The 12,581-nt window shown below is 38.0% G+C and overlaps 1 protein-coding gene across 2 annotated transcripts in view; it reads left to right on the top strand.

Moving 5' to 3' along the window:
• LOC115253744 (lipopolysaccharide-induced tumor necrosis factor-alpha factor homolog) overlaps positions 1-12,581 on the top strand; it is a 329,801-nt gene that overhangs the window by 19,657 nt on the left and 297,563 nt on the right. The window contains exon 3 of one of the 2 annotated variants that reach the window (XM_062850521.1): positions 2,378-2,516. The exons of the other annotated variant lie outside the window; for it this stretch is intronic. Coding sequence (XP_062706505.1) covers positions 2,378-2,516 — 139 coding nt within the window. The remainder of the gene's footprint in view (positions 1-2,377; positions 2,517-12,581) is intronic. 2 annotated transcript variants of the gene reach the window in all.

Below are 12,581 nucleotides of genomic sequence, written 5' to 3'. Positions count from 1 at the left end.
AGAAGCGACGCCGAACAGGTTGAAACAGGTTTCCGCTTGCACGCCAACGTCGACTCAAGTAGAGCGGAGGCACACACTCTTGCCACCGCTGGCTCACCGCCGGGTGAAAGGGAAGGGAAGGAAAATGCTAGCCGATCACACGTTGATCGGGCTAGCCACCACTGCTGTTCGGTTTGCGCTGAAGAAAAACACCTTTACACTGTTCCGTTCGCTACGACGGTTTATTAATAACTGATTGATGAAAATGACAATGACATCGCTTATATAGCCAAAAAGTTAATGAAAAGAGTAGGCGAGCGCACGCTTCACTGCGCAATAAGCTCCGCCTATTTGGAGCACAGTTGGCTTGAAACTACCTGGTATCAAACGCCCCGCTGATATATAATTGTCGGTCGACGACGGCGTGGCGTCACTTGCTCTGCACGCGTACGGCGCGTACAGCCGCTATCCCTCACTGCAAATGAAGTAGTCGCCAATGATCGATCCTGGTGGTTATCTATGCACGCAGGGAGGCCAGCCGAGGGTTGGCACAGATCCTTATGGGGACTGAGCTCAGAGCCGAATCAGCACTATTCATCTGAACCTACTTCCACCCAGTTAGTTGCCTAAGCTGAGTACAGGTCAGGAACGTACTCTAAGGCCACGCCACGGTTTAATGGGACGGGAGGCGAATGAATTTTTGACACAAACTGTAAAAATCTCTACAGTTTTAGATAAGGAGGGTGTCATTCACCGCACGATGCTGGTAATCACTGGTTTGGGTCCGTTTTACCCCACTCTCTTTTCTTTTCACCTTTTTGTAAAAATCCTGGAATGCAAAATAAATGATTCATTTAATTCGTCTTTGTGTAAAAACTTCTGTAGTATCCAAAGGAGCTGGTTTAGCTCACCGCACGGCCTTAAAATTTAAATATCTTCAAATAACCCCAATATCCCCTATTTCTCTATACTTTCACATGCATCTCCGCCTGGAGTTGAACGCAATGCTTCCGGATGTGTGGAATTTCTGAAGAGGCCCAGCATAGCCCACTGCTGACTCCCTGCCACGCCTAGGCTTACTCCGCTTGAGTAATGCGTATGCCCCGGTGCTCGGTCACTTCCCGGTGCCAAAGGTGGTAAGTCCACACAGGTGTGTGAATATGGTTCGCTTAGAAAAAAAATCTTAGGCTCCCACCTGACTCGCTGAAGGGGGGTTCTTCATACCCCTGGACTCCTGTCCCTGCTGACCTAACCTTGGAGCAAAGGTCAAGTATGCAGGAGATATGCGGTAGAGATATTACTCATATTACTCATACAGTCACGCATTGTGCGAAAATACGGGCACACGAACAAAACGTGTTCCGCCGTTTCCTCTAAACCAGCACAAACAGGGCATTCGGGAGAATCCGCATGACCGAAGCGATGTAGATACTGTAGGAAGCAACCGTGGTCTGAAAGACCTGAGTGAGGCGGAAAGTTACTTCCCCATAGCGCTTGTTAATCCAACTATTTACCCTCGGGTTAATGTGAGTCCACCTTTCTTTGCCTCTGTGGAAACCAAACACGACATCATGCCACTCGATAGGGGCTGTCCATTTATTACGTAAAAGGATTTTCACGAGTTTTCTACATCCCCCTCCCTTGTAAGATTTTTTTTGTGTGACACGTAAGATTTCTCAAACCCCTCCTTCCCCCGTAAACCCTTACGTAATTAATGGACAGCCCCATAGGTGAGACAACATCGCGATTGGATGGTAAAAATCATGATTCGACATGATTCCCGGGTGTTTGAATAGCTATCATCCTCACTTGTTTCCAATCATCCAGTACGATATTATTTTCCTGGAACAGAATGAACAAGTTCAACAACCTCTACGAATCTACGAATATGTCTGTTTGCCTGTTTCATTTACACGCAAAAACTACTAAATCAATCCACGTTAACATTTATATGCAGGGGTTTTTGGGGCTTGAGAAGTTTCTAATGATTTGAAAGGGGGGAGGGGCTCCTTCCCAAACGAATTTTCGGGAGATTTATCTATGGAGCTCTTGAGTCTGGGACCAATTTGGCAGGGGAATCTATTTCGAGCACTTTCCATGGTCAATTTCCCTCCAATTGGCTTCAAGTTTTGATTCATGCCTGAATACTGTGCGGATCTCACGGTATCCCAAATCTCAAGGCAATTGGTTAAAAATTGACGGAGTCATAGCAGCAAGTGCCCTAGATAGATCCTTCTGTCTAAATGGTCCCAGACCCTATGCCATAAAAATCAGTAGACAAGCTGTGCGACGTTTGACCACACAGCAAGTACTAAATAAGATTGCCTTCAACACGTCAAGTATCAACCCAAACGACCGAAGTAATTAATGACCCCACCTTTTGCCTTTTGTTTTCCAGCTATTGTCACGGCACCCCAGGTCGGACCCGATCCAGCCTCCATCACCTGTCCCTCCTGCCAGAAGCACATCGTCACCCGGCTAGATTATGAAACCTCGACCAAAACTCACATCTTCGCCGGACTGCTGTGCCTGTTCATGTAAGTATCAAAATCGACCGATCGTTCTAGACATAGCTAGACATACAGGTGGGACGAGCTGTTTTGTTCAACAAATTAGCAAATTACATCAAACGCGATCGTGTGCGATCCCATTAGAGGTTCACATCCCCTCCCAGGTTGAATAATAGTCGCGCCGACGACCGACGAGGAGCCAGAGTGCCAAAGTGCTTCGATTGTTTCAATGCGCGCAAATATGAATGGCGTGTAGTGATAAGATAAATGTGCGATAAGGGCTCTAGTGCTCAACCCGTGCGCGTACACAGTACCCAATGCGGTAGACGTTTTGCTATTTAGAGGTGAATTATTTCGTGAGTTGACACGACAAACCGATGATAATGATAAGATATTGACGTGTGCAAGCGATTCACGCGAAGAGCATTTGTACCTACGTGGAGTGGTGTGCTGCTGACCGTTAAGTGCAAATACTCCATTCGTACTGGTACATATTGATTTTATTTCAAATTGCGCGATGGAATCATTCCATTGCGTCAGGATAAATTGTAGGGAATTTACGAGGAGCGAAATCTATACTTAGCGAGTGGGATTTCCGCTGAGAAGCGCGTAAAACTACTTGTTTGACAGTCTCGTGTCCGATTCCAGGAAATTATATCCAAATCATATAGATACAGCGGGGCAGCGCGGACGTCAACCACGAATAGATGTGCCGTAGTCCACATGAATTTGACATGTTTGGGAAATTGACACTTTTGGGCACTCTGACAGATCTGGGATGTGTACGACTTTTGCGAATTAGTCATTACCATAAGTTATTACTTAAGTAAAACGTGTAAAACTAGTAAATGGTTACCAAAATTTTGGCGTGCAATCGTTCGAAATTACACGACAACGCGAAGATAGCAAATAAATCAGTAAGAAATTGTGTAATGCATCAATTTTCAGCACAAACAATTTTGAACGTGTTTTTGTTGTGAGCTACGGTGATTTTGCCTTTTGCTGGCCCCATGTATAGATATTATTGATTTGGAGAGACACTTCCCACCATTTTCACGATGGCCAAAAATGGCCATGTGGGCGGTAAAATGTTTTACTTGCATTCATATTTGTAGGATACTAGAGTTTTTTTATTGAACTTTCATATGGAAATATCTTTCCACTAATGGGTAATTTTCGCTGAGACCGGCCCACTATTTACACCTTGTCTTCAAAACTGTTTGGTTGGTGGTTGGTGGCGATTTTCTGAAAGTCCTCGCTAAAAAAGTAAGGAAAATGCATTTGGTTACTCAAATTGGTGGACCCCCCGTTAGTTAGAGCCACAACAATTTTTGCAGACCCCTCGATTTTAGTCAAATGGTGGCTCATTTAAACCGTTATAACTCGAAAGTTCCTCCAAAAAACACCTCAAAACGAAATGTTGTTGACAAGAGGAAAGATAGAGCTACTTTTTACAATAATAAAAAATTGGGTCGGCCATATTGATTTTGGCCGCCATCTTGGATTTTTATACCAAAACCGCCGATTTTCAAAATTTTTGCATCAATATGGCCGACCCAATTTTTTATTATTGTAAAAAGTAGCTCTATCTTTCCTCTTTTCAACAACAATACGTTTTGAGGTGGTTTTTGGAGAAACTTTCGAGTTATAACGGTTTAAATGAGCCACCATTTGACTAAAATCGAGGGGTCTGTAAAAATTGTTGTGACTCCAACTAACGGGGGATCCACCAATTTGAGTAACCAAATGCATTTTCCTTACTTTTTTAGCGAGGACTTTCAGAAAAATCGCCACCAACCACCAACCAAACAGTTTTGAAGATGAGGTGTAAATAGTGGGCCGGTCTCAGCGAGAATTACCCCAATCCGTCAAAAAGCGTTATACTTATGGAAAATTGCTTCTGAAATGGGAAGCATGTAATTTACATAATATTTAAACAATTATGGGAGATACAAGCAAATCCTATTCTGAAAATATGAAGCTCAAACTTTTTGAGTAAACTATCATCTCATTCAAAATGTATGGAGCTTCGAAACCAACCCAACCTTTTTTGATTTACAATTTTCCAATCGATCTACATCGGAATCAACTTTATTGTAGTTTTTACAGATTCCATGGTAAAATTTAGCATTAGCATTAGCATTGAGCTAGCCGTAAAAATTCGTGGGTGGTACAGTCCCAGACGGCTGTTATGCGAATTGCCTCCTTCCCATCAATAGAAATACACTAGAACTTCAATGGCGCTATACTCACTTTTCTCATTTAATTATTAGTATAGAATTAGCATCTAAGTTAAAATACACAAAAATAAAAACAAAAAAAAAATCATTCAATTATTTTAATAACTTGAATTGCAATAACTTACTATTTTAAGGTCCATCTTGTAGAGGACCTTTTGTTTTGGTAAACAAATTTAACTTGACACTTCTAGTACCGCTGCTGACGCTGTAAGGGCGTGGCAAACTAGATGTTAGTCACATGAACAGTCGCGACATTGGACTTCTGTGGCTAGTTATTCTACTTTCCCGTCCGTTAAAAAGCATAGAGATTTAGCGCTACCCATGTAACATTTTGATGGCCAATTAGTCTTGTAAAGGTTTTCAAAACAGTCATAAAACCTTATACCTTTTATTTTGGTTTTATGATGATCCTAAGAACCTTTTCAAGTGTATTTGACTAATAAATGCTACTTGGGTAATCACGGATTCTAAGACAAGATTGGCGTAATCTTCCAACGATCGAAAGTTGTCCTGGTCACGTCCTTGCGGATAGGACAGGAAAGGAAGATTAGTTAGACACCTAAGAATGGTTTGTAATTTATTCGAAGATAATTTGCAAGTTCTTTCCGATACAAAGTTTTCGAAAGGTACCGTCAACCGTATTCGGCCAGACATAATCAAAACAACTCGAAACAAAACAAAACACGTGACAGTATTGAAAACGCAGCCGCTAGCACGCACAGCCTGCTACGATCTCCTCCATGGTCATGCCTATGACTGATTATTCAGGGTTCTCTGTAAACTTTCTTGAGCATACGTCATCGACTCTCTACATGTATAACTTGTATGCTTGAATAAACATACAATTCATGCTTGTACAGCATCATGCAACTGTGCAACTGTGCTGTTAAGTGGTGATGCGGATGCTCTTAAACCAAATTGGACGTGAAACAAATCTGAACACTGACTAAATATGACCGCAGATGGCAAAACTGATCGGTCTTCATAAGACCGTCCATTAACTGGGGGTGTTGCTAGTTAACAAGTAAAGTTTCAGCTTCTCTATCTCGGGATCGAAAGCAGATAGAACTATGCCGTCTTCGGCAAAGTTGTTCAGAAGAACAAGAACATTCTGGTGATTCTTTAATTAGTTGGTAATCTCATCGCTAGGCGGCGCTAGTTACAAAGTCGCCGAAAGCCGATAGAAGTGTGTCGTCTTCGGCAAAGTTGTCAAAAAGGACAAACTTATTCTTGTTACTCACCAATTAGTTGGTGATTTTGCCGCTAGATGGCGCTGGTTTTCAAGTAAAATTTTAGTCTTCTCTTTCTCGGTAACGAAAGCAGATAGAAATGTGTCGTCTTCGAAAAAGTTGTTCAGAAGGACAAGAACATTCTGGTGATTCACAAAGTAGTTGATGAGTTCACCGCTAAGTGGCGCTAGGTTTCATGTAAAATTTAAGACATGTTTATTTCGCATCCCTTCAGGGGCTTTCAGAAGTATTTTCGAGAAGCCTGTCGTTATTTTCTGTGGAATCTGAGATTCCCTGCAGAGATGTTCTAATCTGCCAGCAATTACATAAGGACTGTTCAATTTATAAAACGGACAACTTGCTTGTGCGATATCTTTTTTATTTTTCAATAAAATCATTATCAGCTTTTTTGCATAACTTTCTATAGCTATTCTCAAATGCAGGAAAAATATAACATTAAGCAAAATGTTCTTTATTGTGTAACTGAAGCGGTTTTCGTAAAACATCAATAAAAACCCATTTCTCAAAATTCGACATAACTTTCCACATACTTAATATGCACATTTTCATGAGGTTTTCAATGTATTGGAATCTTATACTCTTCTACTAAAGGTAAAGCTTAATAGTTGATCAGTAATAATGCACCAAGCAGTCTCCGGCTTGATATAGTGAGTTACCTTATTTTCATAGAAATTATGAAAAAATGTTCATTTAAGTCCTGTGCTGCAATAACATCACGGATTCGGCTAAAAATTTGTCCAGAGTAGTAGAATTTTGCTCTCTGAATGATACAGAAGAAAAATTTACATATAATTGCATTTTTCATCAAAAATTTAGTACATAAAGATGTCCATATTAAAAAATTTCATACTTGTTGCTCCATTGATGCAGATTTTCGACTCTAGCGAATCTTGTTATTATATTTTTTTTCAGCAAAGTTGGTCCCATGTTATTGTACACCTTATTTAATAATAATCGGATGCAAAGTTTCCATTTCCAACATTATTGTTACGCAAAATTTGCATAAGGCTGCATTGTTATTTGTAAGAACCTTCAAAGAACGAAACCGTTTTGATTATTGTGTCTGCATTAGCACACAATAACCAAACCAGCAATGCTATTGAGAAGCAGTTTTCTGCATTTAAAACCACATTATTCTCACTTTCGACTGGATTCATAAAAAATTGATTATTTAATATTTTCATGCCCTTTTTGCTTTACAATTGAATTTTATTGAAAAAATCGAACCTTACTTGAGACTATAATATCTCAACACTTAATTTTCCCATTGAGTTTAAATTTTGCCAGAATGTTTATTACTCATGCTGCTGCAGCATGGCACATACTTTTCTGGTATTAAAAACGATATACCATATGTGAACAGTAATTTTATATATATTTTCAATTTTCAGCAATCGAAAAATTCACCTTATTTAACACCTGGCCGATTTTCTATAAAATAAAACTATTTTTATTCCATTCAAAAATGATCACTATAATGACAGATGATGTACTGAACAACGAAACAAGGGTGGTTAAATTTGAACTACGCGTCTTCTTTTTATAGCCTTGTAAAGTTGTCCGTTTTATAAATTGAACAGTCCTTAATTGTTATGTCACAATGTGAAACTATGTACTATAACTTTGTGCGATTTGTCTATCTCATACCGGATCTGAGATACAAGTCGGACTCGATTATCCAGGAGCTCGATTACCCTTAATTCAATTATCTGGCATAAATGGCTCGAATATCCGGGGATCAAATAATTGTTTGCGTTGTTTGCACAATTTAAGATGGCAACATATCAAAAATTGTAGGAAATTTAAAAAACAGCAAGATTTTTTTATTATGCAGATTTTTCTCATTCTCATTCTCATTCCCAGCCGTTGAATTAAAGCACTATAACATCACACTTCTTTTCTTCTATGTTTATTGTACTATTTTTAATTGAAGAACATTAATAAAAGAATAAAAAGTATAGCTCGATTATTCGTAAATTTCGATCATTCGGGGTGATTTTTTTTGCAGTCATCGAAATATTCGAGTCGGAACCTGTATAGAGCTTTATTCAAATCTGCATGGCCATTGTTGCCTGCAACAACATTTTTTGTGTCCTAATGTGAAACAATGAACTGCACTAGAGGTGCACTATAACATTGTCGAACATTCAAATTATCTATCTCACACCATACCAGAAAAATTTAACTATATTTGAATCTGTATGACCAGTGTTGCCAGCAATAGATTATTTTTTGTGCCGCTATGTGTAACAATAAACTGCACTTGAGGTGCACAATAACACTGTTGAACATTCATATCAGAGATATAGAGCAAAATTTGAATCTGTATGGCCAGTGTTGCCAGCAATAGTATATTTTTTTATGTCGCAATATGTAACAATAAACTGCACTTGAGGTGCACTATTATATTGTGGAACATTCGAATTGTCTATCTAACAACGTATCAAAGATAATGAGCTTTTTTTGAATCTGTAGTGCCAATGTTTCCAGCAATAATATATTTTTTGTGTCGCAATGTGAAACAATGAATTGCACTTGAGGTGCTCTATAATATTGGAGAACTTTTCTATTGCCTCTACTTCACACCATATCAGAGATATTGAGCTACATATATTTGAATATGTATGACAAGTTTTGCCAGCAATAATATATTGTTTGTATCGCAAAGTGTAACAATGAACTGCCTTTGAGGTGCACTGTAATATTGTCGAAGATTCGAATTACCTATCTCACACCATATCAGAGATTTTGAGCTATATTTGAATCTACATGACCAGTGTTGCCAACTACTACAAAAATTATGTGTTAATAAATGTAGTCAAAAATTTCGGAAAATGACGGCGAAGATGCCACTTGACTTCTACATAATCCTTAATGAACAATAGAAATCGATTGTATTGTCTTAAAATCGTGTAGATCGATGATTAATATTATGCAATGTTTCCAGTTGCAGAGATAATTTTGAAGAACCAAATTTTACAAAAACAAGTACTGAAGGTAAATGTAGATGACTGGCTGATATTGTGTTACGTTACTTCAAACTACAATGACCATGAACACTACCCCACGCATACCAGGAACCTAAATATTATCAAACTTGCATGAACCTTAAATCTTTTTCCATAGGGTTTCAGCTTATGGTCTTACCTTTCAGAAAAGCCTTTGTTCAAAATATTCTATCGGTAAAAATTGAAATAAATCAAGTTTGAAGATTTTCTATCAAATGACGTATATTCAGAGCATAATTTTGTTGATCATCCCGAACTGCAAACAACTAGGCATCGTGCGTGACCTGTCACATACCCAATGGTCTCTTCTAAGTTTTATAAACATTATATTCACTTGTCATTTCTCCGGCATCTGTGTTACATGATCAGCCCAAGGGGGTCTGCCTTTTTTTTATTTTGTGGGCTTCGTGGTCATGCGGTTAGTGGAGTTAAACGTTTAGGTAGTAAGTCATGAAGTGAGACTCTGAAGAAACTTTTCGTGAAACGAAAAATTCCTAACTAGCTTCTGTGTGTTGTTTGTTATATGATGGTTATATGGTGGTATTCAGTCTGTTCAGCGTCTGGCAGAAGACGGTGTGAAATGCCAAAAAATGAGTTTAGGTTCATGCAAGTTTGATAATACTTAGGTTCTTGGTATGCGTTTCTTTACGTTTCGACAATGTTTCTTGTTATCTTTAAAGGATAAATCTTTGTTCGTTTTGTGTCTGTTGAACTAACAAAATAATTTGTTGAAAGAGTTTGTTGACTGCTTAGCCGAAAATTCAACATTCAGTGCATCCAAAGAGTCGAACACGCAAACTGCCAGTTATACGATACGTTTATCAAAGCCTCCTCCAGAATCCCAATGTTAAGTACTTGGCGATTTACAATTTCGGATTTAGGCTTCGGCAGTCTTTGGTTTTAGCGTTGATTGTTTCTTATCTTCGCCGACGTTTCGGTCCTCGGATCGGATCTTCTTCAGGGCTCGATAATAATCAACTGGTCAATTTATAAGAACTTTAAAAAAAATAATTGCCGATGTTAGCACCACAGCATGCTGAACCCCATATTGGGAATTCATATTGTGTGTCACACCTTGATTCTATTTCGCACCATGATCATATATTACACCATCACTGTAGTGACCCAAAGCTCCTCCCCTAGGCAAAATCCCTGCACACACTAGTGCAAGGACTTCCTCCGCCAAAAATGTGTAGATGAAGTACTTTCGCTCGGCGTCTTTCACTAGTACGAGTACGTCTGATGCAGCCTGCGCCAGCTCTCAGATACATGAGCTTAGCATATCGCCTGCAAGACCTCCAAGTACACAGTAGCAAAAAAACCGAGCCGAATTTTCCTCCCAAAATCCGTCAAGTTCAATCTTTTGTAACTTTGGCAATTATCAATATGTTTGACTGAAAATTGCACCACTTCATCATCTGACCATATTGACAACCTATGGTCAAAATTTCAAATTATTTGAAATTTCATATTTGAATTATGATAAGTTATGTGAAAAAAAAATATTGAAGAAATCCGTATTTTAGTGAAAAATTGAAGTAGCTTTATGAAAATTTCACTGCTGCGTCAAAAAATATAGGATCCAATTTTCATCCAGTGTACCTTATTTTAAGCTAGTTGGTGGGCATCACTTGGTAACGCATTGTAATATAGTAACGCGTGTAACATCACTTGTTTGTTAACAATCAAGTTTTTACATTAGCCAACATTTAAAAATGCATACACAAAACTTAAGTTGACAATTGTATACAATTGTCTATTCATTGACATATGTTTGTAACGGATTACGCGTAACAAACTATGTGTAACGAGTGGGATGTCATATCATAAATAACTAATATACAGAAATTTAAGTAAACGCGTCATACAATATTAATTGTTTATTAAAAACTTAGAACTAAACATAGAATGGAACGAATTGACGTCGGCTTTTCTGCTGCACCGGTGCTTCATTATGGTCAATACGAAGTGAAAACTGTGGGCATCCAAATAAGTACTTCAACTTTGACGATGGTTGTGGCCTAAATCACTGGATTACAATTATTCAAATTTCGACTACATCATTTCCTATATTTTCTGACGTTGCAGTGAAATTTTCATAAAGCAACTTAAATTTTTCACTAAAATACGGGTTTTTGAAAATAATATGTTAAAAAATGACTTTTTGAACCATCGATTGCTCCTCAACAATTTCATCCAAGAAAAAGGACGATAAGGATGACGTCACAAGTTGACGTCCAAAATTGAAGTTTACATTGCTAAATAGCGTGCCTCGTCTTCTGGTATACTGTGCGCCTCATCACACAAACATTGCTGCCCTCGTTAATGCTTCTTAGTTGTTTTCCATACAATTGTTAGCAGGACGATGGCATAACTTAAGCTAATTACGTAAATAAAGTCCGATGGAAAAAGCTGCGATATTGCGGTAGGGGCAAAGAAGATGGCTGGTGTGGAAATCGTACCGGCGAATGTTCATGTTACTTAAAATATTAAACAAATATGGCAATTCACACCGTCTTCAGCCAGGCGCTGAATAGACTGAATATTACTATCATCATATAACCGACAACACACAGAAGCTAGTTAGGAATTTTTCGTTTCACGAAAAGTTTTTTTCCGAGTCTCACTTCATGACTTACTACATATACACCTAAACGTTTACCACCACTAATCGCATGACCACGAAGCCCACAAAATAGAAAAAATGAACTAATTAACCACGGCAGACCCCCTTGGGCTGACCATATAACACAGATACCGGAGAAATGACAAGTGAATATAATGTTTAAAAAACTAAGAAGAGACCATCGGGTATGTGACAGGTCACGCACGATGCCTATTTGTTTGCAGTTCGGGATGATCAACAAAATTATGCTCTGAATATACCTCATTTGATGAAAAATCTTCAAACTTGATTTATTTCAATTTTTACCGATAGAGTATTTTGAACAAAGGCTTTTCTGAAAGGTAAGACCATAAGCTGAAACCCTATGGAAAAAGATTTTAGGTTCAGGCAAGTTCGATAATCACTGGTCGACAGTAGATCACGCACTTTGACCACTTGATCCATTTCCGAAGGATTTTGGCCCGCTGATTCCGAATCTGACTTCGGAATTGCTGTAACACGTACAGTTTTTGAGAAAAATAGGGTTTTATTCACAAAATTTCATATTTTTAGAGAAAACAAAATGTTGTCTTAATATTTATAATTTTTTTTATCTGCTCATCATAACCAGTATTTAAATTCAATAGATTTTGATTCACTGATTCAGAATCTGACCTAAGAATTTTTGTAAAACGTAATTTTTTTGAGAAAAATGGGGTTTTATTTACAAAATTTCATATTTTTAAAGAAAATATACTATTGTCTTTTTAATTTCAATTTTTTATCTCCTCATTTTAGCCAATATTTATATTTATTAGATTTTCATCCACCGATTTGGTAACTAACCTAAAAATCTCTGTAACACTTGCAGTTTTTAAGAAAAATGGGAATTTATTCACAAAATTTCATATTTTCAAAGAAAATAAAATATTGTCTTTATAATTTTAAAGTTTTTATCTACTCATCTTAATTCATATTTTATATTTAAA

Source organism: Aedes albopictus, chromosome 2, assembly GCF_035046485.1.
Source record: "Aedes albopictus strain Foshan chromosome 2, AalbF5, whole genome shotgun sequence".
NCBI lineage: Eukaryota > Metazoa > Arthropoda > Insecta > Diptera > Culicidae > Aedes > Aedes albopictus.
This window is presented reverse-complemented; position numbering and strand designations above follow the sequence as displayed.